The sequence below is a fragment of the Lipotes vexillifer genome, unplaced genomic scaffold, assembly GCF_000442215.2.
Source record: "Lipotes vexillifer unplaced genomic scaffold, Lipotes_vexillifer_v1.1 scaffold511, whole genome shotgun sequence".
Taxonomy (NCBI): domain Eukaryota; kingdom Metazoa; phylum Chordata; class Mammalia; order Artiodactyla; family Lipotidae; genus Lipotes; species Lipotes vexillifer.
In genome coordinates this window covers 958,850-983,990 of record NW_006784934.1, presented here as the reverse complement: position 1 = coordinate 983,990, position 25,141 = coordinate 958,850, and the positions used below count along the sequence as shown (strand labels likewise).

The window sequence follows — 25,141 nt, the reverse complement described above, 5'->3', positions numbered from 1 at the left end:
AGTGGTGTGCAAGTGCAGAGGTTTGCTGCATAAAAGATGACTGATGCTTTGAGAGTTGGATGTGTATTTGAACGGGGGAGGGAGCTCTGTCTGGGAAAGTTTGGGTCCTCTTTCCTGACTTCTGCTACTAGGGTCAAAAAGAATGTTTACAAATATTCTACATTTCTGATCTGTGGCGACATTTCTAATTTGGGAGTAGATTCGAATAAGCCAAATGTCCCTTATTACACATTTGCTTCTGCGCAGACCATCATTGTGTAGAAAAGGACTAGAAATTAGTAGAAATGGTGAATTCCCAGTTTCCTTTTTCATCTGACTGTTTAAGAAAGGGAGTTATGAATATAATTCAAGGTATTTTTTCTTATTTTAGAAGATGGAGTCTTAAAGGATTTTAAGCATCATGTGCATGATTTTTTTTGTGATCACAGAAAAGCAAACTAAGTCATAACAATAAACACAGAGAATTACTATTTCAGTAGTATTGGAGCATTACCACTTATTAGGCCTACTTAGAGAGGGCCCTGTCAGACCATCCACTTAATTTTCTTCTCTTTTCACGAACGTTTGTCTCTGGTTGGAGAGGTTTCAGGTTTTGTCTTCCTCTGGCTAGATTATGCTTGTGGAGAATAACCTTCACTGGAGAGAATTTACAAACCTTGAACTTATGTTTAAACGGGAGGAGAGCCCTCCTAGAGTCTTTTAAAATGATTTAATGTTGAATAAAGGAACTTTTATTTGTCCCTTTTCTTTTAACTGTCATAACTTGTTCATTCATTTTATTTAGCAAGTATTTATTAAAATCTTACTGTATATGCATAGATCCCTGGGAGGTTGAGAGGAACAGAGAAAAGTTCTCTGTCCTCTCAGGTCAGAATTGGGAAGATAAGGTACATGAAACCATTAATATAGTACCTGTATATTCAGTTGGGTTTGGGAAGAAAGGAATATAGAGGTGAATATATTAAGGAAAAATATTGAGAGCTATTCCCCACTGAAGTCCAGTATTAAATGAGGATGCAGTTAAAGCGTCTCTGCAATGAAATTATTATTTAGAAAAAGCTATTTGAATTCTACAAATCTGACTTGAAAAACTTTATTTTAAGCAAAACTCTCTAGGCTTGCCTTATAAATCAATGCAAATAGTCAGTTCCAACTGCTCATTGCCTGCAGTATGAATTGTTTAAGACTTGGGATGTGTAGGATAAGTGGATGCCGGCTACATTTACGTTCAAGTATGCAATGTCTGCCTTGGTTTTTAAGCATCTTTGGTACAATTTCTTCCAAGGATTCACTGGTGTGTTGTGTGAGGAGAACATTGACAACTGTGACCCTGATCCTTGCCACCATGGCCAGTGTCAGGATGGGATTGATTCCTACACCTGCATCTGCAATCCAGGGTACATGGGCGCCATCTGCAGCGACCAGATAGATGAATGTTACAGCAGCCCTTGCTTGAATGAGGGTCGCTGCATCGACCTGGTAAACGGCTACCAGTGCAACTGCCAGCCAGGCACATCAGGTAAGCCCACGCTATATTTCCTTCGGAGTTTTCACTGTTTTTCAGAAACAATTTATGCAGATGTCTCAGACTTTCTTGGCATATGCTTAGATACCTAAAAAATAGTCTTGATTCTGAGAAGCTCAGCCAAAGCCACAGCCAGAAATGTCTCAGAGGCAGATGGCTCTAGCCAGTAGAGAAATTAGAGACAATAGCTTTGCAAAGCTGATGACTTTGTGTATGTGTTTTTCATTAAAAGGAGGCACACCACTTCAAAAAATTGAAATTATTATTTCAAATTGAAAGCCATATTGCCTTTGTGGCTTGATTTGATTGTCTTTTTTGCTTTAACCTCCACCTCAATCAGATTAATGAAGTTGGTCCTCCCTCCATCCCTCCCTCCAGTTCTTCCAATAGTTTTTCCTCTGTTTCAGAGTCCAGTATTTTTAATGTGACACTTTTCTCCTGATATTTTTCTCTGGTGGGCCTTGGCCATTTGGGGGAGGAATCTAAAGGAGGGGAGAGACTTTGCAACATGTTCCATTGGCAGTTAGAATGCAGAGCTGCCATTTCCCATCCCAAGTTCCTTGCTGTTTCCTGACTTCAGCTGAATGACTGCTTGTTAGTCGTGAGGGCATGCTGCTCCTTGCTGGGGAAGTGTTGAATTGTTTTCTCAGGCAGCAGCATTTCACAGGTTTCAGTAGATGCCGTTTTATTTATTCGAGGAATAATTATGGTCACAACTGTGGTTAATGGACAGAGAAGTTCTGTGTCTCCGATCAAAGGAAAATGTATTAGTGGAAGATTAACTAGTGTGTGCCTTTGTTAGAAGGGAACCTGCCAATACGAGGAGTGATTTATTGAGAACTCATTTTCCATTTAAGGAAAATGGCCTACGTAGGGGGCAGAGGTGGGGGGAGGATGTTAGCTGCCCTCATTTCATCTTGTTATTTCCAAATCCATTTCTTCAAACTTGTCAAAGGCCTGGTCTTCATCCAGGAACCCGTACATGCCAAGTTTGAAAACAAAGTCCTTTCTGAGTTGCTCAAGCATACGAGAAACATCCCATGCCTTCCCAGTTGAAAATGCCTTCCCCCTCCCCACGTTTAGATAACTCAGTAAAAGAGCTGAATAGATCTTTGTGAAACCTTCCAAAAGCAATTTGCTTCCGGGCTGGTCCCCCGACATGAGAAATTGCAGTACGAAAAGAAATTTGAGAGATTTACAAGCAATTGAATGGATGCCTTTAGAATGATGGGGCTGTTTTAGGCTTTGCTGTTGTTCCCATTACAACACCTGGGTGAGTGGTGGGCTGGCAAACACTTTGTTTTCTCTGGGATTATATAATTATGCCAGGTTGGGTCAGGTGTGTTCCCTGGGGAGGAGAGAGAAGTCAAGGTGAAAGTAGCTGTCAGTGAGAAAGGCAAGCAGTGAATTACAGTGGTGTGCAGGCAGCATAGAGAAGGAAGGCCCTGGTTCTCTCAGAAAACTGCCAAATCCATTCCTGTGGCTGTTTGGAGTATTTAAAGCAAAGAGATGCAGGCAGCATAAAGAGATCTTGGCCTGTAATGGGTGGAGAAAGACCTGGCATGTACCAGGAGCCTGGGTGAAAGGATTCATTCAATCAATCATTATGAATAGACTCTCGAGTTCTAGAATAAGAATCCACAGCCCATTCATAATATAGTCTGAGTTGGTAGGTTGGGGTTTGGATGAGTGTGTGGATAGAGGGATGCTTTACAATTTGCTGGTTATAATTGTGGTTTCTCACTCACTAAGTACTTAAAGTGCAATACACTACCCAGAATCACTTTTGATGCCTTTTGATCACTTTTGATGCCTTTGATACCTGTGATCTTCAGTGAGTTTTTTGGGGTTTCAAGTCACAGAAACCACTTTGACTAGCTAAAAGAATCATCAACAAACAAGCAAACAACAACTACAAAACAGACAAGCAGAAAGAATTTTGTGAAAGCACACAAAAGTATCTTACAGATGCCAAGTGAGAATTGAACAATGAGGCTTTGGGGGGATGAGCAGGAAGTAAGGGCCACGTGCAGACCATAGGTCACCCAGTTCATGTTCCAACGTCTCAGTGAGATAATCTCATTGGCCCAGCTTGAGCTGGGTGTCTCTTCCTGCTAGAATGAAACATGGATTTGGGGGCAGAGTCACATTGGACCTCCATGGCTGTTTGGGGCCTGCCTTGGTCCATTGTGAGTAAACGGGGGTTGTCAAACAAGGGCTAGACACATCTCCTAAAGGTATCCATAATCAAGGAATATTGAAGCCTTGCCTCATCTGTTCCTAGTAGGGCAGTATAGCCTCATTAATCACAGAATGACCAGTATAGTGTGGTGAAGTGTATGGAATCCAGAGAGCTGGGTTCACGTCCTAACTGTGCTGACGCACTTGTGCAAGTTCATGATAAAATGGGTATAACACAGCTTGATTTGGCAGTGGAGTGAGGAGAATAAAGTTATGGAATGTAGGAGGTAGAGTACTTGGCTCATGATAATGGCTCAACAGATTGTTAATATAGTAATTATTATCAATAAATATTAATATAAAGTGTGAGTGAATAAAAACTATGGCATTTTGTTGTGGAAGTTTCATTTATTAGTTTATATCCTAATTATCAGGCTTTATTTTTAGACTTTTTAAACTACCAAGATATTCTTCTACTATGATACCCAACCACATCACTAAATTCATGTTAAATAAATAATGAAATGTCATGAGTAGTTTAGAGAATAATGGTAACAATAATGACTGGTGTATCTCTACCATTTAGTTACCCATATCTACAATTAAACCTTCCTAAACAGAGCCAAACTGTACCATTCATCTGAGGAACAGACCAGGAGGAAGGCGGCATACCCCAGAATGAAGTTACCAGACTCTATCCTGAACTTTAGACCATCATAGGGACAGTCAGTATCAAGCTTATAGTAGTAGATACAAGTTCCAAAATTCTAATTTTCATGTGAAAGCTTAAATTTTATCTTTGGAGCACAGTACTGTTGCAGTTGTTTTCCTTGAAATAGCAGGTTTATTTCTCTCACTTAGTGTTTGCTACATACTTAGGTCTGAATAGCCCTGGTTTGTCCGTCAGTTGTTCTTTCAATTAAAATGGGATTCTTTGAACAAAGCAACTGTTTCAGTTCAGTACTCAAACAATCACACAACTGCTTTTTCTGGAGACAGCTCTGAAGGTTGGCATGCCACAGAATTGCTTTATGTATATTTTCCATTTCATCACACAGAACAGTAGAGGCATACTCAAGGGTCAAGGTATAATCAAATTATAAAGTTAATAATTTTGACAGCTTGACCAAAGTCATTCTTAAGTGACGCTCTCTTTTTGTTTTGTGTTAACTGAGTACATGGAGGTGAAGAGTAAAAAGACCACTAGTACAATTTGGTGCCACTGCCTTGATTCCTGTTAAGGTGCCGGCAGTCCTACCCCCATTGCTTTTGGATCATTAGTGCAAACTCCAGCACAATGAAAACAACAAATAGTGGTTTAGTATGGTTAATATAATCATTCTGACCTCATGGTGCCCCTGATGGGGCCTGGAGGACTGCACTTTGAGAACTGCTACTTTCCTGCATTCAGGGTTGGCTGGATACTCTTTAGATTTCTTAACACCTAGCATCACAAGCAGAGATCATTGGTATTTTCTGTGCTAATACTGCATGGTTTCTCCTTGCTTTCATCTTTGCAGGTGTTAATTGTGAAATCAATTTTGATGACTGTGCAAGTAGCCCTTGTGTCCAGGGAGTCTGTATGGATGGCATTAATCGTTATAGCTGCGTCTGCTCACCAGGATTCACAGGTAATGCTCCTTTTTGTTGGGTGACTCCTCCTTCAGCCCCATCACTTTGGGAAAAGGGCATCTAAAGGAAAATTACTTTTCAAATATTTCCTATTTCTTTGTCTCTTGGAAAGTTAGAAGTTTGTTTCTGTGCTTCTTTGGCCCAGTTTTCTACTTACAGGGCTTCCCTAAACTGTAACATGAAACTTTTCATTAGTTAGATTTTTTAGGCCATGTGTTTATAACTACCTGAAAAGAATTTCTTTTCAGACTTGAATTATATAGCTCTCAAAGCCACCCTTATTTTTCTGCACTTAGTAGTGAATACCTTCTGTAAAGGCATGGCCAAGGTAAAATTCTATGAAAACACTAAATGCTTTTTTCTGAGTACTTCCTCTTATGGGGGATTGTTGGGTAAGGCCAAAACTTGGGAGGATCAAACTATTTTTGGCTAGCACAGAGAGGTTTTTTTTTTCTCTCTAGGAGGAAGAAGGTAAGTGACTAAAATAAAATTGGTTATAATTCTTCTTAAATTATAAGCAGCTAGAGCATTTATACACACACCATGTGTGCACACACACAAACTCACATGCGTCTTCTCTTTTACCTCTTTTGTTGCTAATAAGATTACCCTCCTGATCAAAAAGTGCTAGAGGTTACTGAGCCTCTACTGAAGGCTTTTACTGACACATCTGTTTGTTAATGGCACCATCAGAGAGCATATAATGTGCCTGTCGCATTCTTTCTAGACAGTGCCACATAGAAGCAGGCACTTAGATAATGGTGTTACCATTTAATAAATACCATGTGCTCATTTGCAACCAATGTGAGAAACTTCCCATGGAGTTCTTTAAACTATGATGTCAGAAGGCCATCAGAGCCAAGTGAAGAGATACCTCTTGCTTGCCGGAAACTTACCTCTCTCTGTACCTCACAAGCCTTTGCACTGCTTGGTGTGATTGTGGACATGAGAGAGGAATGTTTATGGCCCACATGGGTCACCGTAATATCTGTTCAAGGGAAGATAACTCAGAAGACAGGTGTGATGAAACCTCTTATATCTAGTGCCCAGCACTGCTGGTATAGCCAGACGTACTTCTGTGTCCTGAAACGTGTTACTCCAACATTAAGTGACAGCCAACTGAATACACAAAAATTCCTGCTAGATAGAATGACATATGCATTTTTTCAAGGCCTTATTTTGAGCTAGGCATTAAATTAAGTGCCTAACCTCATTGAATTGTCACTGCTATTATTATTTCTACAGTATTGATGAGAAACCCAGAGCTCAAGAGAGCTTAAGTAACAGTACTAGTGCACTGCGGCCAGCATTCCACCCCAGGGGGTCCTACTCTAGAGTCCATTCCCACTTCACTGGACAGCCTAAGTAGGTGCCTGCTGTGGTTTCTTTTTACATATGTAAGCCTTAGACTGGTCTTAAATTTTTTGGAAATGTCAGTGAATCATATGCTCTCTCCTTTTAACATTTAGCAAATCAGGAAGGTCAAAGAGGGAGGACATAGGCTAAAAATATTCTAAAATAAACTTAAGGTGTAGCATGAAACTGCATAACCAAGAAATGGAATGTTTTGGTTACTGGGTGGTACGCTGTTCTTGGAACAGTTTTCTACAGCTGTTTTTCCTATTTGTTTTTTTAAGTCAGTTGCTGAAAATATCAGAGACAACTGTGATATATACTCATGACCTGTAAATATGAGGTGTTTTAGTCTTGCCTTTGTTTTATTTTAATACTACTATTTTTTAATTACAATTTTAATAACAGCTTGAACAGATTTAAGGGAGGTTTTTTTTCCTAAGACTAAATTCTCTGTTCTCTGCAGACCTCTTTATACTAAATGATTCAATAGGGAAAGTAAGAAATCATGTGGTACTTCTATAGAATACTTTCCTGTTTTATAAACTACTTTTTCAGTTTCACCTTGATGTCCATTATTTTGCTGACTTCTTATAACAGTCCATGAAAGTACATAGGTTGGATATGAAACCAAAAGCACAGGTAACAAAAACTAAAATAAACAAATGGGACTACATTAAGCTAATGACCTTCTGCACAACAAAGGAAACAATAAGTTGAAAAGGCAACCTACAGAGTGGGAGAAAATATCTGCAAACAATATATCTGATAAGGGGTTAATATCCAAAATATGCAAAGAACTCATACAACTCAATAGTAAAGAAGCAAATAATCCAATTAAAAATTGGGCAAATAACAAGAAAAAGAATTCTGTAACTATGTATGGTGACAGATGTTAACTAGACTTATTGTGATGATCATTTTTCAATATATGCAACTATCAAATCATTATGTTGTACACCTGAAACTAATATAATGTTCTATGTCAATTATACGTCAATTAAAAATGAAAACACATTAGTCAGGAGTAGCTATACCCAGTTTTGGAAAATATTATTGGAAAATACCCAGTAGTTTCCAGATAGAGGATATTGGCAATGTTCACTCTGATTCTCAGAGCTACATGATTTAGCCACAGACTGATTGTATTTTTAACTTGTAAATCATTATTTGTATTTTGAAATCCAGTATCATCTGAAACAGGTGAGGTTCTGAAAGCTTTACAATCTACCAAACCCTAGTGATTTTCAAATAGCATTTGAAAGGCTAATCATGAGTAGCTACCAGTATAGCTAATCCTCATTACAATGTCATTATACAACTATATAAAATCACCAAAATACAATTTAAAAAATAGATACGAGGTTTACAGTGTTGTCTCTCTCTAAATCTCTTACAGTATTTTCTAATCAGGAGTAAGGTGTATAAATGTTTATAAATTATAAATTTATAAATGTTGAACATGCAGTTGCTTTTGGTTCTCCAGCCCGTAGTCAAGCGAATAATGGCATATCCTGAACAGGCACGCTGCTAAGCACAAGGGGAGTGAGGAGCACTGAGTGTGGCAAAGGTGGTAGAAAATGAGATCATGCCTTTAGAAAGATTTAGAGTGTGATCCGGAACCCAGACTGCATTCATCAGAAACATTCAAAAAATGTATAAATGATGAAGGAAAACAAATGTTTAGAATCAGGGGGAAGAAAGGGGAAAGGACCTTCTGTTTCCAACGAAGACATACAGATGGCCAACAGGTACATGAAAAAATGCTCAACATCACTAATCATCGGGGAAATGAAAAAAACCATAGTGAGATAATCACCTTACACCTGAAAGAATGGCTGTTCTCAAAAAGATAAGAGAGAACAAGTGTTGGCAAGGATGTGGAAAAAAGGGAATTCTTATACACTTGATGGAAATGTAAAATGGTACAGTTATTATGGAAAAACAATATGGCAGTTATTAAAAATTGAATTATCCTATGATCCAGGAATCCCACACTTGAGTATATATCTGAAGGAAGTTATTTCGAAGCGGTACCTGCACACTCATGTTCATAGCAACATTATTCACAGTAGCCAAGAAAGCGAGACAACTTAAGTGTAAATCAGTGGATGGGCGGATAAAGAAGATATGCTGTGTATATACAATGCGATACCATTTAGCCATGAGAGAGAAGGAAATCCTGACATTTGTGACAACATGAATGGAATTTGAGGACATTATGTTAAGTGAGATAAGTCAGACAGAGAAAGACAAATACTATATGATATCTCTTATGTGCGGAATATAAAAAAGCCAAGCTCGTAAAACCAGAGAGTAGAATGGTGTTTACCAGGGTCTGGACTGGGGTGGTAGGAGGTTGCGGAGATATTGTTTAAGGGTACAAAATTGCAACTAGTAGATAAATAAGTTCTAGAGATAGAATGCATAGCATAGTGATTATAGTCAACAGTACTGCATTATAAACTTCAAAATTGCTAAGAGAGTAGATATTAATTGTTTTCACCCCAAAAAGAAATTATAGTTACGTGAAGTGATAGAGGTGTTAGCTAACTCTGTGGTGGTAATCATATTGCAATATATAAAATATATCAAACTAGCACATTGTATACCTTAAACTTACACAATGTTATATGTCAGTTATGTCTTAATTTAAAAATTAACAAAACAAAAAAAGCAGATAGGGAAGTTTTATTATTCTCATTTAACAAATAAGGCAACTGAAAGATAGAGCTTGATGTGTCTATGGTCTTAGCTAGTGAGCTACACTGCTAGGACTGTGAGTTCCAAGAAGGCAGGGACCTCCCTAATTATCTTTTTAGACAGCATTTTCTAAAACAGTGTCTAGCACAGAGGGAACACTTAGAAAATGTTGCTGACTGAATGACCAGAATCACACATGGCACTTCTGACATCCAACACCAGACTCTCGAGTCTGGACTATACCATGCTTTCATTCATTAAATACTAATTTTGGGGGCACCTACCTACAAGATAAGAAACATTGGTTAATTTCTCATTCAGTAGTTACTGAGCCCAACAAGTCACATAGCCTTGTGCTGGGTGTTTCTGATGCTGGGGTTTCTAACGCTACTTTAAGCGTGGGCCCTTGCTAGTGAGGCAGCTGTCAGTCCATCAAGTAGACTGCCCAAAGAGGCACTTAACCCTCTCAGCTAAATATGACTTGAAAATTGATTCTGCAAAGAGCTTTAAAAGCAAATGAAGGGGGCTTCTCTGGTGGCGCAGTGGTGGAGAATCCGCCTGCCAATGCAGGGGACACGGGTTTGAGCCCTGGTCTGGGAAGATCCCACATGTCGCGGAGCAACTAAGCCCGTGAGCCACAACTACTGAGCCTGCGCGTCTGGAGCCTGTGCTCCGCAACAAGAGAGGCCGCGACAGTGAGAGGCCCGCGCACTGCGATGAAGAGTGGCCCCCGCTCGCCACTACTAGAGAAAGCCCTCGCACAGAAACGAAGACCCAACACAGCCATAAATAAATAAATAAATAAATAAATAAATAAGCAAATGAAGGAAATGTGAGAGGAGTGGCTTCTGAGAAGATTCTTTACAAAAAAAGGACAGAAAATGAAAAGGCTTTTTCCTCTCATTCTCCACTGGATTGCAGGCTGAGGATAGTGCTACAGTTGAAGAGTTCTGGCTCTTATCTTGGTGCCAGTGGCAAACAAAAAAAAAAAAAAAAAAAAAAAAATCAGAGGTTGAAGCTAAGAAAGTAGTGTTTTACAATAAGTTATTAATAAAATACTTAAGAGGAAAATAGCAACTACTACCAGATTATGGGGTTTTACCTCAAGAACCACCAATAATGGTTTAGAGAGCAGTGGAGGGTGAAAAAATGTTCATACCCATACTTTAAAGGGGTGTGTATCTATTTCATTTGGAATTTCCTGTTCTAAATGCAGGGTTGCTCTTTCTTAAATGAAAATGCCTGTTTTTATCTAAATCAGAAAATTGTCTTCTTAGAAATTTATAAATTCCATCATAGCAGTTGCTTGTTGCCACTCATTTACAGAATTATGGGTTATTTTAAAATTTTATATCATTTTGGAATATATAGTTAAATCTCATTTATTCAAAACTTAACAAAGCAAAACTCTTATGTAACTGGCATACTTTATTCCACTTAAGGAAATAAATGTGAAGGTTATAGCAGACATCTTTTCAAAGTGCAGTCTTGGATATGTTTTAGAGGAAGAACATATTCAGTTCAATTTCATATATTCTGAACATTTACATTATTATTTGATGATAAACTACTAATAATTGTCTACATCAGAGTTTCTCAAAATGTAGTATTTGAATCACCTACATTATTTAAAATGTGGTTTTGGGGCTCTGTGGATCTCCTTTTAAAACAAGTACTTTTAGCAACTCTTTTTGCACATTAAAGTTTGAGAACCACTGGTCTAGATTGAGAGACCCTGGATGGTTTTCTCAATGATCAGAGAACAATAAAATTATGCTTAGAATACTCTTCTTCCTGAGGCAGAAGATGGATTAATACAACTCTAAAAGTGAAAGTAAAATAGCTTTTCTTTTTAACCAATTTAATCATTAAATTAATAGTCTACTCACGAAACATTCCTGTTAATTGAGATTTACCATATATGGAAATGTAAGAGATTGACTAACTGAAAAATTGAATGCAGTAAACCAGCTGAAAGCAGTGATAAGGAAAGCTTCTTGGAGAGTACTCCAAACAGCAACAAGAGCAGCCAGCTTTGGTAACATTTGATGTTCTCTTTTTGAATCCCTGTGAAGTTTCCCCATTTCTAAGATGGAGTGAAGAAATACATGTCAAAACACTACAACACTGTTCCAGCATTTTGTTAACTTTATTATCAAAGCACAGTGCCCTTTGCCCCTTCCTTGCATGGCACTAAGTGCTGTTGGATGTCTTATTCCTTAAGTCTTGACATGCGGTGCCCAAGGCATCTTATAGCCTATGAAGATGAAGGTATCAACACAATAGATCTCATAGTTCTGTGTCTATTCCCTAAGCATTTTGTATTTGACAAAAACTGTCTCCCTTCTCTACAGGGCAGAGATGTAACATTGACATTGATGAGTGTGCCTCCAATCCCTGTCGCAAGGGTGCAACATGTATCAACGATGTGAACGGTTTCCGCTGTATATGCCCTGAGGGGCCCCATCATCCCAGCTGCTACTCACAGGTGAACGAGTGCCTGAGCAATCCCTGTGTCCATGGAAACTGTACTGGGGGCCTCAGTGGGTGAGTAGCTGTCATGTAGTAATAGCTTCTTATTGACTTGTGTCAAGCCAGTTGAGTTTTAGTATTGGCCATACCCTGTAGAAGTCAGTCAGGACTTGAGCTGAGACTTGGCTGAAATTGCGGTAGTCTGCGGCATAGTCTACCAAATCGCCACTTCTTCTCTACCTTCTGTGACTGAGTAGGTGGAAAATAAGGAGGGATGTCTCTTTCCTCATGTGGGTAGTCAGCACATGGGAGGAATCCAGGGTAATTTTATGAGTCTTTGGCAATTGCACTTTTAGTACTTATTGCAGGATTGAGTTCTGAGGGACGTTCTATTTGGTTTTCCCCCCTGCTTAAAAAAAAGCCCAGCTCTGTTCTATCATGGTACCCGTGGGTGCCGCTGAAGGAGATCTGGTCTCAGCTAACTTTAGACATGGCCCTGATGAAATGTTCACGGTTGGCAAGCCCCTGAGAGTTGTGTAATGTGTTGGTAAGTAATTTTCTAGAATCACAGAGTGTGATGTTAGGTTCCATGAGATAGTCGTGTATTCTTGCTGTGCTTGCCAGAGGACAGGACTCTGGGCATTACCATTTGCCATGCTTACGACAGGTGAAAGAACGAAGGGTGTATTAAGAGGTAAATAGGAAATCAAGTTATTTCCAAGATGAATTAACTCAGTATTCCTGTTTCAGAGTATAGCAGCCTGCAAAGAATCCCAACCCATCTACTTTTTTTTAAAGGATCTCCAGACTAGGAGGCTATTATCTCCTGATACCACATTCTAAGTGCTAATGATGTTCAGATTGTGAACAATGTGCATATATGTCAAATACCTTCATTTTTGTTCCTTTTCCTGCTCAGTTCCCTCATTGCTTTCTGGGGGCAGGGATTCAGGTCAGAGCAAAGCGTGTCTCAGAAGTCAGGCATCCCAGGAGCTCTTCAGAGTGGCTTCGTGTCTCTGATAACTAGACTACTTCCTGGGTGTCTGTTTTACACCAGAAACAAGTGATCCTAAGGCTCACGTTACTTTTAGTTTATATAGAAGAAAAGAAACTGCAGATTTATCTGTGTTAACGTGTCTTTCAGATTGTCCTGATTTGTTGTGCCAACCACTGTTTACATAAGAAAACTCACTATACTTACTTAGTTTCTCTAGCATCTTTGTGGGCCAGGAAGGTATGTTTACTGAATACTCCAGATGGGCCCACATGACTCACATGGTGACCCAAGTATAGGTCCATAGAGGATCAGAAATGAGATTAGCTTACCCAAGAGTTCCTGGGTCCTTCAGTTTTTCAGAAAGGTGTATTTCAACTATGACTCAATTGTACATTCATCCCCCAACAGTAAATAACTCTGTCTTCTTTCAGATACAAGTGCCTCTGTGATGCAGGCTGGGTTGGCATCAACTGTGAAGTGGACAGAAATGAATGTCTTTCTAATCCATGCCAGAACGGAGGCACTTGTGACAATCTGGTGAATGGATACAGGTGCACTTGCAAGAAGGGCTTTAAAGGTGAAAGCAAAAGTGCATATTTTTATTTCCCTTCTCTCTCTGCCTTTCTGTTGGTGCATATGGCTTGACTCACTTCTTCCTTTCCCTTTTTTCCTTCTCATTCATATAGCAAATATAATTTGAGTACTTAATATTTATAGGGCAGTTGGGGAATAAAAACATAAATAGATTTATACGTGGATTCTATTTTCAGACTAGCAGAGAGGTGAGTTATTGAAACAGTACCATTTAAGGTGAACAACTAGAACTCCACTTGTACAACTTTGGACAGGTGTTCTAATTATAAGCTCCAGTGTAGGCTTGATTCTATGTTAATTCGAAAGAGATATTGGTAGTAGAATGAAAATTTTGTTTTACTGTAATTGTAGCAATAATATCATGGAAGAATCCATATATTTAAAACCTTTCCAACAAATTCTCTTACACATTAAGATATTCTTAGATGATATATGGTCACCTATGGCCTTCTGGAAAAATGCGTAATAGTGGGTATTGTGTAAAATCACGTTTTGAGTTGTCTCTGTTGTATTTCTCCCATTGCTTTTTTCTTAGATACTCGAGAGAGAGAAACCTGTGGGTAAATCATTCACATTTGTACTTCGCTATCCATATAGTCACTGATTTCACCACTCAAAATTGTGCCAGGCTACTGTAATACATCAGTATGTTTCAGTGTCACTTTGGTTACTTGAAAATTTTCTGAGACCATATTTTAGTCAGTAATTTTCTGACATTCAGATATATTACATCTGCAAAGAAACTTATAGACTTAAAAACACTTTTATTTCTTTGTCTCATTGAGACTTGCTGATCAACAAAATAAAAATCAAAATGTAAAGTCCAAAGTTGTACAGCTATTGAGTAGCAGAGTACCGTTTGAACCCAGACCTCTATACTCCTAGACCATCATTTTCTTTTGTACAGTGCTGTAGTTCCTCAGCTTTAAGGCTCTGTGTCAGGCCCTACTGAAGGTACAAAGGCGTGTGGCATTTAGTACAGTCCTGTCCCCATGAATGCTTCCTTACTTTTCTCTTTTTCATAGTGGGAGTAGATTTCATGTCTTGGATCAGGGGAAACAGCTTTGTGACTTCCGGAAGCCCTACCACATCGATGGTAGAGACTGTGCATTTGAAAGAGTGGGCATAAATCACAGGCTTTGATTAAGTATTCAAATATTTTATCCCTTGATAACTTACAGGCTGTTTTTAAGCCCTGACCAGATACTCTGTATAGAAAGAGCTTCTATTTAGATATAGCAATAGGTCTTCACCCTAATGAACTTCATGGTCCATAATGGAGAAATTACTTATGTTTGGAGGTGCATTAGACTTTCAAGCTATTAGAATATACTGTTCTTCCATTCATTTTTTGATGGATTAAGCACTTTTTACTGACTGACTGTGTCAGGGACTTGACACTGAAATGAATGAACAGGTGTTCCAGTGGCCTGAAGAAGTTAATGCAGTTTCTGAGGTGTTTAACGTTTACCACTGAGAGGACTGCTTAGTAAATGAGATAATGAGGAGGCTAACGAAGTTTCACTGTCTTTGGTTTTTCCCCTTTTCTGTCTACAGGCTATAACTGTCTGGTGAATATTGATGAATGTGCTTCGAATCCATGTCTGAACCAAGGAACCTGCTTTGATGATATAAGTGGTTATACCTGCCACTGTGTGCTGCCATACACAGGTGAGTCCTGCAAGTGCAAGGGCCAGAAGGGTTGCTTGGTCTTGCCTTGTCATTCCAAACCTCTGAGTCTCAGAGACGGGGTCTGTGGGGCAGTGATGCTGCTCTGAGGAATCAGTCCCTCATCACCCTTCCTGCCCTCACTGACTGGGTCTTCAGCTCTGAGAAGACACTGTGGCCTCTCTAGATGCAAGTGGTGGGGAAACTCATTTGCTGCCTTTATTTTTTAGGGTTTGAAAATTTTTAAAAATTATATATGGCTGGAATTGACACATAGCTGATGGTTTAGTCATTATTTGAATGGACCCAGAGTCTCCATGGCCTGTGCTCTTAGTCTGAGTTTTGCTAACACAACAACTACCACTTATTGGTCATTTACTATGTGCCGGACACTTTACATACTTGGGATTATTTGATCTAGTGCTCACAATAATTCTACAAAGTATTTAGAAGTTCCTATCACCATTTTATACATGTGGAAGCTGAGGCAAAGAGAGGTTACTTGCTGAAGGTCACATAGATAAGTGGTAGATCTAGGATTTGTCCCTAAGTCTCTGAATCCAAAGCTTGTCCTCTTGTCATTCTTCTCCTCTCGTTCATTGCCACTGCATCTTATTCAGAGAGGTACTACCCCTGGGATGGCGATCACACACACGCAAGACATGGGTGTGACTTCATTGCATGTCAGGTGTTCTTTGTTTCAGGTGGTATTATAGGAGTGTGCTTGGACGTTTCTTTGTAGTCTCCTGCCTCATTACTGCCATCTTGTAATTGGTTGTATTTGTGTGGCTCGTTTACCTCTTTGTCAGCCATTTTCTTCATCTGTGGGGAACAAAACAGAAACATGAACAATGACTTTGCATGTTTCTCCAGTGCATAGCATGCAGGCAGGAGCATGGCTGAGTTCTTACTCCCCTGAAGCCTTAGGCTGTTGATTATAGCTGTTGCTAGTGACTCTAGGCTGTTTGGAGTGGCAGAGTGGCCAGAAGCATGCCTCTGTTACCTGAAAGACTTGATACTACATTGTTATCTTTGCCACCTCTTTAGAAGAAACATTCATGCAGGGAAAGTGCATTTAGCCAGCCTGACTGATAAAATCAGTTATCGGAGATCCCTAGCTATCCCCAGACAGACAGTCTATTTTTTTTTTTTTTTTTTTTGGCGATATGTGGGCCTCTCACTGTCGTGGCCTTTCCCGTTGGTACGCGGGCCTCTCAGTGTTGTGGCCTCTCCCATTGCGGAGCACAGGCTCCAGAGGCGCAGGCTCAGCGGCCATGGCTCACGGGCCCAGCCGCTCTGCGGCATGTGGGATCTTTCCCGACCGGGGCACAAACCCGTGTCCCCTGCATCGGCAGGCGGACTCTCAACCACTGCACCACCATGGAAGCCCACAGACAGACAGTCTAAATAACGCCATTTCACAGTGATAGTGCTGATCACATTTGTTGGTACTGAGCAGATGATCTCACTCACAACCATAAAGACTGAGAATTGATGGCTGTAGGGAGATATAAGCAGGTAGCACTATGCTCAGGAACATTAGAGACTTACCTGAATATGACTAAGGTGCACAGGTCATCTTGAAAATATTTGTCTTCTTGCTATTCAGATACTATAAGAATATTTGACTAAATGCTGGCTGTTGGATTTTCTGTGTATTAGGATCTTATTAAAAATTTACTACTTGTGAATTTTGAGAAATTATATTAGACTGTAAACCTATGCAGATTAAAATTTCAGTGCTGAGTGTCCCTAAGTGTTCTAAGTGTCGTTGACTTTGGCCAGCATGAAGGGAACTAGGCAATGTTGCCTTTCCTTGTGAGCCATTATTCTGACCAGACACATTAAAAACTTGTTAGGGATATTGATGAAAATTTGTGGTAATATTTTTTTCTTTCTGAATACAAAATTTTAGGATAAAATTTTAAATTGAGTTAGTTGTAATTTGACTTTATTTTGTTGAAGTATAATTGATTTACAACATCATATTCATTTCAGGTGTACACTATAGTGAGTCAGTATATTTAAAGATTATACTCCATTTAAAGTTACTGCAAAATAATGGCTATATTCCTTGTGCTGTACATTATATCTATGTAGCTTATCTATTTTATACGTAGTAGTATGTATCTCTTAATCCCCTACCCCTATCTTGCCCTACTCCCCTCCCCTCTCCCCACTAGTAACCATTAGTTTGTTCTCTATATCTGTGAGTCTGTTTCGATTTTGTTATATCCATTTGTTTGTCTTGTTTTTTAGATTCCACATATAAGTGATAACATACAGTATTTGTCTTTCTCTGTCTGACTCATTTCACTAAGCATAATACCCTCTAAGTCCATCCATGTTGTTGCAAATGGTAGAATTTAATTCTTTTTTATGGCTGAGTAATATGTGTGTGTGTGTAATATGTGTGTGTGTGTGTATGTGTGTGTGTGTGTGTGTGTGTGTGTGTATGTATCACATATCACATCTTCTTTATCCATTCATCTATTGATGGATACCTAGGTTGCTTCCATATCTTGGCTATTATAAATAAGGCTGCTTTGAACATTGAGGTGCATGTATCTTTTTGAATTAGTGTATTTATTTTCTTCAGATATATACCCAGGAGTGCAATTGCTGGATCATATGGTAGTTCTGTTTTTAGTTTTTTGAGGAACCTCCATACGGTTTTCAATAGTGGCTGTACCAATTTACCTTAACCACCAACAGTGTACAAGGGTTTCCTTTTCTCCACATCTTCACCAACATTTTTTATTTGTAGACTTTTTGATGAAAGTCATTCTGACAGGTATGTGTTGTAACTTGACTTTAAAAACAACTTTATCTCCCTTTTAAAAAAAAGTTTATTGGAGTATAGTTGATTTACAATGCTGTGTTAGTTTCAGGTGTACAGCAAAGTAAATCAGTTATACATATACGTATATCCACTCTTTTTTAGATTCTTTTCCCATATAGGCCATTACAGAGTATTGAGTAGAGTTCCCTGTGCTATATGGTACGTCCTTATTAGTTATCTATTTTGTATATATTAGTTTGTATATGTCAATCCCAATCTTCCAATTTATCCCCCCGACTTACACCCTGGTAACCATAAGTTTGTTTTCTACATCTGTGGCTCTATTTCTGTTTTGTAAATAAGTTCATTTGGCCCCTTTTTTTAGATTCCACAGATAAGTGATATCATATGATATTTGTCTTTGCCTGACTTACCTCACTCAGTATGACAATCTCTAGGTCCACCCGTGTTGCTGCAAATGGCATTATTTCGTTCTTTTTATGGCTGAGTAGTATTCCATTGTATGTATGTACCACATCTTCTTCATCCACTCCTCTGTCGATGGACATTTAGGTTGCTTCCATGTCCTGACTATTGTAAATAGTGCTGCAATGAACATTAGGGTGCATGTATCTTTTCGAATTATGGTTTTCTCCAGATATATGCCCAGGAGTGGGATTGCTGGGTCATATGGTAGTTCTATTTTTAGTTTTTTAAGGAACCTACGTACTGTTCTCCATAGTGGTTGTATCAATTTACATTCCCACCAACAGTGTAGGAGGGTTCCATTTTCTCCACGCCCCCTCTAGCATTTATTGTTTGTCGAGTTTTTGATGATGGCCCTTCTGATGGGTGTGAGGTGATATCTCATTGTAGTTTTTTTTTTTTTTTTTTTTTTTTTTTTTTTTTTTTTTTTCCTTGCGTTATGCGGGCCTCTCACTGTCGTGGCCTCTCCCATTTGCGGAGCACAGGCTCCGGACGCGCAGGCTCAGTGGCCATGGCTCACGGGCCCAGCCGCTCCGCGGCACGTGGGATCCTCCCGAAACGGGGCACGAACCTGCGTCTCCTGCATCGGCAGGCGGACTCTCAAGCACTGCGCCACCAGGGAAGCCCCCTCATTGTAGTTTTGACTTGCATTTCTCTAATAATTAGTGATGTTGTGCATCTTTTCACGTGCTTTTTAGCCATCTGTATGTCTTCTTTGAAGAAATGTCTAGTTAGATCTTCAGCCCATTTTTTGATTGGATTGTTTTTTGGTTTTCTTTTAATTGAGCTGCATGAGCTATTTGTATATTTTGGAGATTAATCCCTTGTCAGTTGCTTCATTTGCAAATATTCTCTCCCATTCTGAGGGTTGTCTTTTTATCTTGTTTATGGTTTCTTTTGCTGTGCAAAAGCTTTTAAGTTTCATTAGGTCCCATTTGTTTATTTTTGTTTTTATTTCCATTACTCTAGGAGGTTGATTGAAAAAGATCTTTCTGTGATTTATGTCAAAGAGCATTTTGCCCAGGTTTTCCTGTAAGAATTTTATAGTATCCAGCCTTACACTTAGGTCTTTAACCCATTTAGAGTTTATTTTTGTGTATGGTATTAGAGAGTGTTCTGATTTCACTCGTTTACAGGTAGCTGTCCAGTTTTCCCAGTACCACTTATTGCAGAGACTGTCTTTTTCTCCGTTGTATATTCTTGCCTCCTTTGTCATGGACTAGGTGACCATAGGTGTGTGGGTGTGTCTCTGGGCTTTCTATCCTGTTCCATTGATCTATATTTCTGTTTTTGTGCCAGTACCATACTGTATTGATTACTGTAGCCTTGTAGTATAGTCTAAAGTCAGGGAGCCTGATTCCTCCAGCTCTGTTTTTCTTTTTCAAGATTTCTTTGGCTTTTTAGGGTCTCTTGTGTTTCCATACAAATTGTAAACTTTTTTGTTCTAATTCTGTGAAAAATGCCATTGGTAATTTGATAGTATTTCATTGAATCTGTAGATGGTTTTGGGTAGTATAGTCATTTTCACAATATTGATTCTTCCAATCCAAGACATGGTATCACCTCTCCATCTGTTGTGTCATCTTTGATTTCTTTCATCAGTATCTTATAGTTTTTTGAGTACAGGTCTTTTGCCTCCTTAGGTAGGTTTATTCCTAGGTATTTTATTCTTTTCGATGTGATGGTAAATGAGATTGTTTCCTCGATTTCTCTGTCTGATCTTTCATTGTTAGTGTATAGAAATGCAAGAGATTTCTGTGTATTAATTTTGTGTCCTGCAACTTTACCAAATTCATTGATAAGCTCTAGTAGTTTTTCAGTAGCGTTTTTAGGGTTTTCTCTGTATAGTATCATGTCATCTGCAAACAGTGACAGTTTTACTTCTTCTTTTCCAATTTGGATTCCTTTAATTTCTTTTTCTTCTCTGATTGCCATGGCTAGGACTTCCAAAACCATGTTGAATAATAGTGGCGAGAGTTGACATCCTTTTCTTGTTCCTGATCTTAGAGGAAATGCTTTCAGTTTTTCACCATTGAAATGATGTTTTCTGTGGGTTTGTCATATATAGCTTTTATTATGTTGAGGTGGGCTCCCTGTGTGCCCACTTTCTGGAGAGTTTTTATCATACATGGGTATTGAATTTTGTCAAAAGCTTTTTATGTATCTATTGAGATGATCATATGGTTTTTATTCTTCAATTTGTGGATGTGGTGTATCACATTGATTGATTTGCGGATCCTGAAAAATCCTTGCATCCCTGGAATATATCCCACTTGATCATGGTGTATGAGCCTTTTAATGTGTTGTTGAATTTGGTTTGCTAGTATTTTGTTGAGGATTTTTACATCTATGTTCATCAGTGATATTGGCCTGTAATTTTCTTTTTTTGTGATATCTTTGCCTGGGTTTGGTATCAGGGGAATGGTGGCCTCGTAGAATGTGCTTGGGAGTGTTCCACCCTCTGCAGTTTTTTGGAAGAGTTTCAGAAGGGCAGGTGTTAACTCTTCTCTAAATGTTTGATAGAATTTGCCTGTGAAGCCATCTGGTCCTGGACTTCCATTTGTTGGAAGAATTTTAATCCCAGTTTCGATTTCAGTACTTGTGATTGGTCTGTTCATATTCTCTATTTCTTCCTGGTTCAGTCTTGGGAGATTGTACCTTTCTTAGAATTTGTCCACTTCTTCCAGGTTGTCCGTTTTATTGGCATACAGCTGCTTGTAGTAGTCTCTTATGATCCTTTGTATTTCTGTGGTGTTCATTGTAACTTCTTTTTCATTTCAATTTTATTGATTTGAGTCCTCTCCGTCTTTTTCTTGAGGAGTCTGGCTAAAGGTTTATCAATTTCTTTTATCTTCTCAAAGAACGAGCTTTTAGTTTCATTGATCTTTGCTATTGTTTTCTTTGTCTCTATTTCATTTATTTCTGCTCTGATCTATGTGATTTCTTTCCTTCTACTAACTTTGGGTTTTGTTTGTTCTTCTTTCTCTAGTTGCTTTAGACGTAAGGTTAGATTGTTTATTTGATATTTTTCTTGTTTCTTGAGGTAGGATTGTATTGCTATAAAATTCCCTCTTAGAACTGCTTTTGCTGCCTCCCATAGGTTTTAGATGATCGTGTTTTTGTGGTTTCTAGGTATTTTTTGATTTTCTCTTTGATTTCTTCAGTGATCTCTTGGTTATTTAGTAACATATTGTTTAGCCTGCATGTGTTTGTGTTTTTTACAGGTTTTTTTTCCTGTAATTGATTTCTAATCTCATAATGTTGTGGTCAAAAAAATGCTTGATATGATTTCAGTGTTCTTAAATTTACTGAGGCTTGATTTGTGACCCAGGATGTGATCTATCCTGGAGAATGTTCCATGTGCACTTGAGAAGAAAGTGTATTCTGCTGCTTTCGGATGGAAAGTGCTATAAGTATCAATTAAGTCTATCTAAGTCTAATGTGTCATTTAAGGCTTATGTTTTCTTAATTTTCTGTCTGGATGATCTGTCCATTGGTGTAAGTGAGGTGTTAAAGTCCCCCACTATTACTGTGTTAACTGTCAATTTCCCCTTTTATGATTGTTAGCATTTGCCTTGTATATTGAGGTGCTCCTATGTTGGGTGCATATATATTTACAATTGTTGTATCTTTTTCTTGCACTGATCCCTTGATCATTATGTGGTGTCCTTCCTTGTCTCTTTTAACAGTCTTTATTTTAAAGTCTCTTTTGTCTGATATGAGTATTGCTACTCCAGCTTTCTTTTGATTTCCATTTGCATGGAATATCTTTCTCCATCCCCTCACTTTCAGTCTGTATGTGTACCTAGGTCTGAAGTGGGTCTCTTGTAGGAAGCATATGTATGGATCTTATTTTTGTATCCATTTGGCCAATCTGTGTCTTTTGGTTGAAACATTTAATCCATTTATATTTAAGGTAAGTATTGATATGTGTGTGCCTATTGGCATTTTCTTAATTGTTTTGGGTTTGTTTTTGTAGATCCTTTTTTTCTTCCTTTCCTCTTTTGTTCTTTTCTCTTGTGTTTCCCACCTAGAGAAGTTCCTTTAGCATTTGTTGTAAAGCTGGTTTGGTGGTGCTGAATTCTCTTAGCTTTTGCTTCTCTGTAAAGCTTTTACTTCTCTGTAAAGCTTTTGATTTCTCCATCAACTCTGAATGAGAGCTTTGCTGGGTAGAGTATTCTTGGTTGTAGGTTTTTTCCTTTCATCACTTAAAATATATCATGCCACTCCCTTCTGGCCCGCAGAGCTTCTGCTGAAAAATCAGCTGATAACCTTATGGGGGATTCCCTTGTATGTTATTTCTTGCTTTTCCCTTGTTGCTTTTAATATTTTTTCTTTGTATTTAATTTTTGTTAGTTTGATTAATGTGTGTCTGGACATGTTTCTCCTTGGGTTTATCCTGTATGGGACTCTCTGTACTTCCTGGACTTGGGTGACTATTTCCTTTCCCATGTTAGGGAAGTTTTTGACTCTAATCTCTTCAAATATTTTCTCAGGCCCTTTCTCTTTTTTTTCTGGGACTCCTATAATTCGAATGTTGGTGCATTTGATGTTATCCCAGAGGTCTCTGAGACTGTCTGCATTTCTTTTCATTATTTTTTCTTTATTCTGTTCCACCACAGAGATTTCTACCATTTTGTCTTCCAGGTCACTTATCTGTTCTTCTGCCTCAGTTATTCTGCCATTGATTCCTTCTAGTGTATTTTTAATTTCAGTTACTGTATTGTTCATCTCTGTTTGTTTGATTTTTAGTTCTTCTAGGTCTTTGTTAAACATTTCCTATATCTTCTTGAGCCGTGCCTCCATTCTTTTTCCGAGATCTTGGATCATCTTTACTATTATTACTCTGAATTCTTTTTCAGGTAGATTGCCTATCTCCTCTTCATTTAGTTGTTCTTATAGATTTCTGTCTCGCTCCTTCGTCTGCAATATATTTCTTTTACTTCTCATTTTGTCACTCTTACTGTGTTTATGTTTTCGTTTCCACAGGCTGCAGGACTGTAGTTTCTCTTGCTTCTTGTGTCTGCCCTCTGGTGGGTGAGGTTGGTCCAGAGGCTTGTACCATTATCCCCTTGACAGGGAGTTTGATTGGTGTTGTGGTGACCAGAGCTGGTCCTGGATATTGAGCAGGGCCTCCTTTTTGTTCTGTGGTTGTCACTGTCCTGTCAGGGGCAGGGCCTGATCCCTAGTTGTTGGAGTAGAGGCCCCTAGATCTGTTTCTTAACTGTGTTTCTGATCTGCAGTGCAAGGAAGGTGGGATTGGAGTGCTCCCACTGGGAGAGGAGTCACTGAGTATTCCTCCTTTGGAGCTGTTCACCTGTGAATGTGCTCTTTTGTGTCCCCTTTTGCCCATTGTGCAGGCTCACAAAGTACACTGTTGTTGGCATTTTTCTTGGTCCCACTTTAACTGTGGGTATGCTGGCAGTTGGCTCTGGTGACTCTCAGGCATTGTTTTCACCAGGCCACTGGCGCAGATCCACTGAAGTCAGGTCCCAGGACTGCAGTAGTAATGAACCTGGACCCGCTGTGGGAGCTGTGGTGGCAGCTCAGATTCTGACCTGGTGCAGCCTCTGTGTATGTACCCACAAAGCCTACAGCTGCTAAAGCCAGACCCATCCCAGCTGCAAGAGCACCTGTTGTCCTTCTGGATGTCTCGCAGGCACTGAATTTAGGAAGCCATCAGAGGAGGTGTAACTCTGGGTTTGTGTAGCTGTGAGGAGAGGTTTAAGGTCTTCTTCCTTAGTCACATGGCCCCTGGGGCTCAGCTGTGGTTTCAGCCCCACCTCTGTGTGTGTTCCTCTCACCGGAGTCTGCTCCAGAGGTGGCCGGAGCACACAAGCTCGTCAGGCTGGAAGGAGCCCAGGTGGCGACGGGGGCTAGCGTGCTGTCCAGGCTGGGGTCGGGGGGATGGGGGCAGAGGAAGCGATGGAAGGGATGCACAAACCGCCTCCAGCCGGAGCCCTCCCTCATGCCTGTGGAGGCAGGGGCTGCCTCATGAGGAGAGAGGCTGCACAATGGCGACCCTGCCCTTTGCACATGGCGCTTCACTTCTGTGGCAGTCTGGGCTTCCTCCACAAGCATTCCTGGTTGCAGAGCTCCTCACTCCCGTCCCTTTAGGCTGTCTCCTCACAGCCAACAGCAGTCCCCTCGCCAGGTCTGCTCTCCAAACCCCACGTTCTGGCACCCAGCCCCCGTGTGCACCTGCAGGCACCCGTCTCAGGATGGGTTGCACAGGGCTGTGGCACGGACCATCTGCATAGGTCTCACTGTGTCCTGCCTGCCACAGACCAGTTGCCGGGCTCTCCTCTGAGTCTCCAAGTCTCCCCTTCTGTCCCAGCTGATCTCCCTGCCGGTGAGGAAGCTTCCCCAGATGTTGCAACCTCTCCTCACCTTCATCTCCCTGCCAGGGGTTCAGGTCCCATCCTGCTTCCTCTCCTCTTCCTTTTCCCTTCTTCTTTCTTTTTTTTTTTTTTTGCGGTACGCGGGCCTCTCACTTCTGCAGCCTCCCCCGCTGCGGAGCGCAGGCTCCGGATGCGCAGGCTCAGCGGCCATGGCTCACGGGCCCAGACGCTGCACAGCACGTGGGATCTTCCCGAACCGGGGCACGAACCTGTGTCCCCTGCATCAGCAGGCAGACTCTCAACTACTGCACTACCAGGGAAGCCCCCTTCCTCTTTCCTTCATGCTACTTGGTTACGTGGGGATCTTTCTTGTCCTTTTAGGTGTCCAAGGTCCTCTGCTAGTGTTC

The 25,141-nt window shown here is 39.9% G+C and overlaps 1 protein-coding gene across 1 annotated transcript in view; it reads left to right on the top strand.

Moving 5' to 3' along the window:
• Positions 1–25,141, top strand: part of NOTCH2 (notch receptor 2) — a 176,883-nt gene that overhangs the window by 121,639 nt on the left and 30,103 nt on the right. The window contains exons 11-15 of the mRNA XM_007457124.1: positions 1,286–1,519; positions 5,227–5,337; positions 11,749–11,941; positions 13,295–13,440; positions 15,015–15,128. Coding sequence (XP_007457186.1) covers positions 1,286–1,519; positions 5,227–5,337; positions 11,749–11,941; positions 13,295–13,440; positions 15,015–15,128 — 798 coding nt within the window. The remainder of the gene's footprint in view (positions 1–1,285; positions 1,520–5,226; positions 5,338–11,748; positions 11,942–13,294; positions 13,441–15,014; positions 15,129–25,141) is intronic.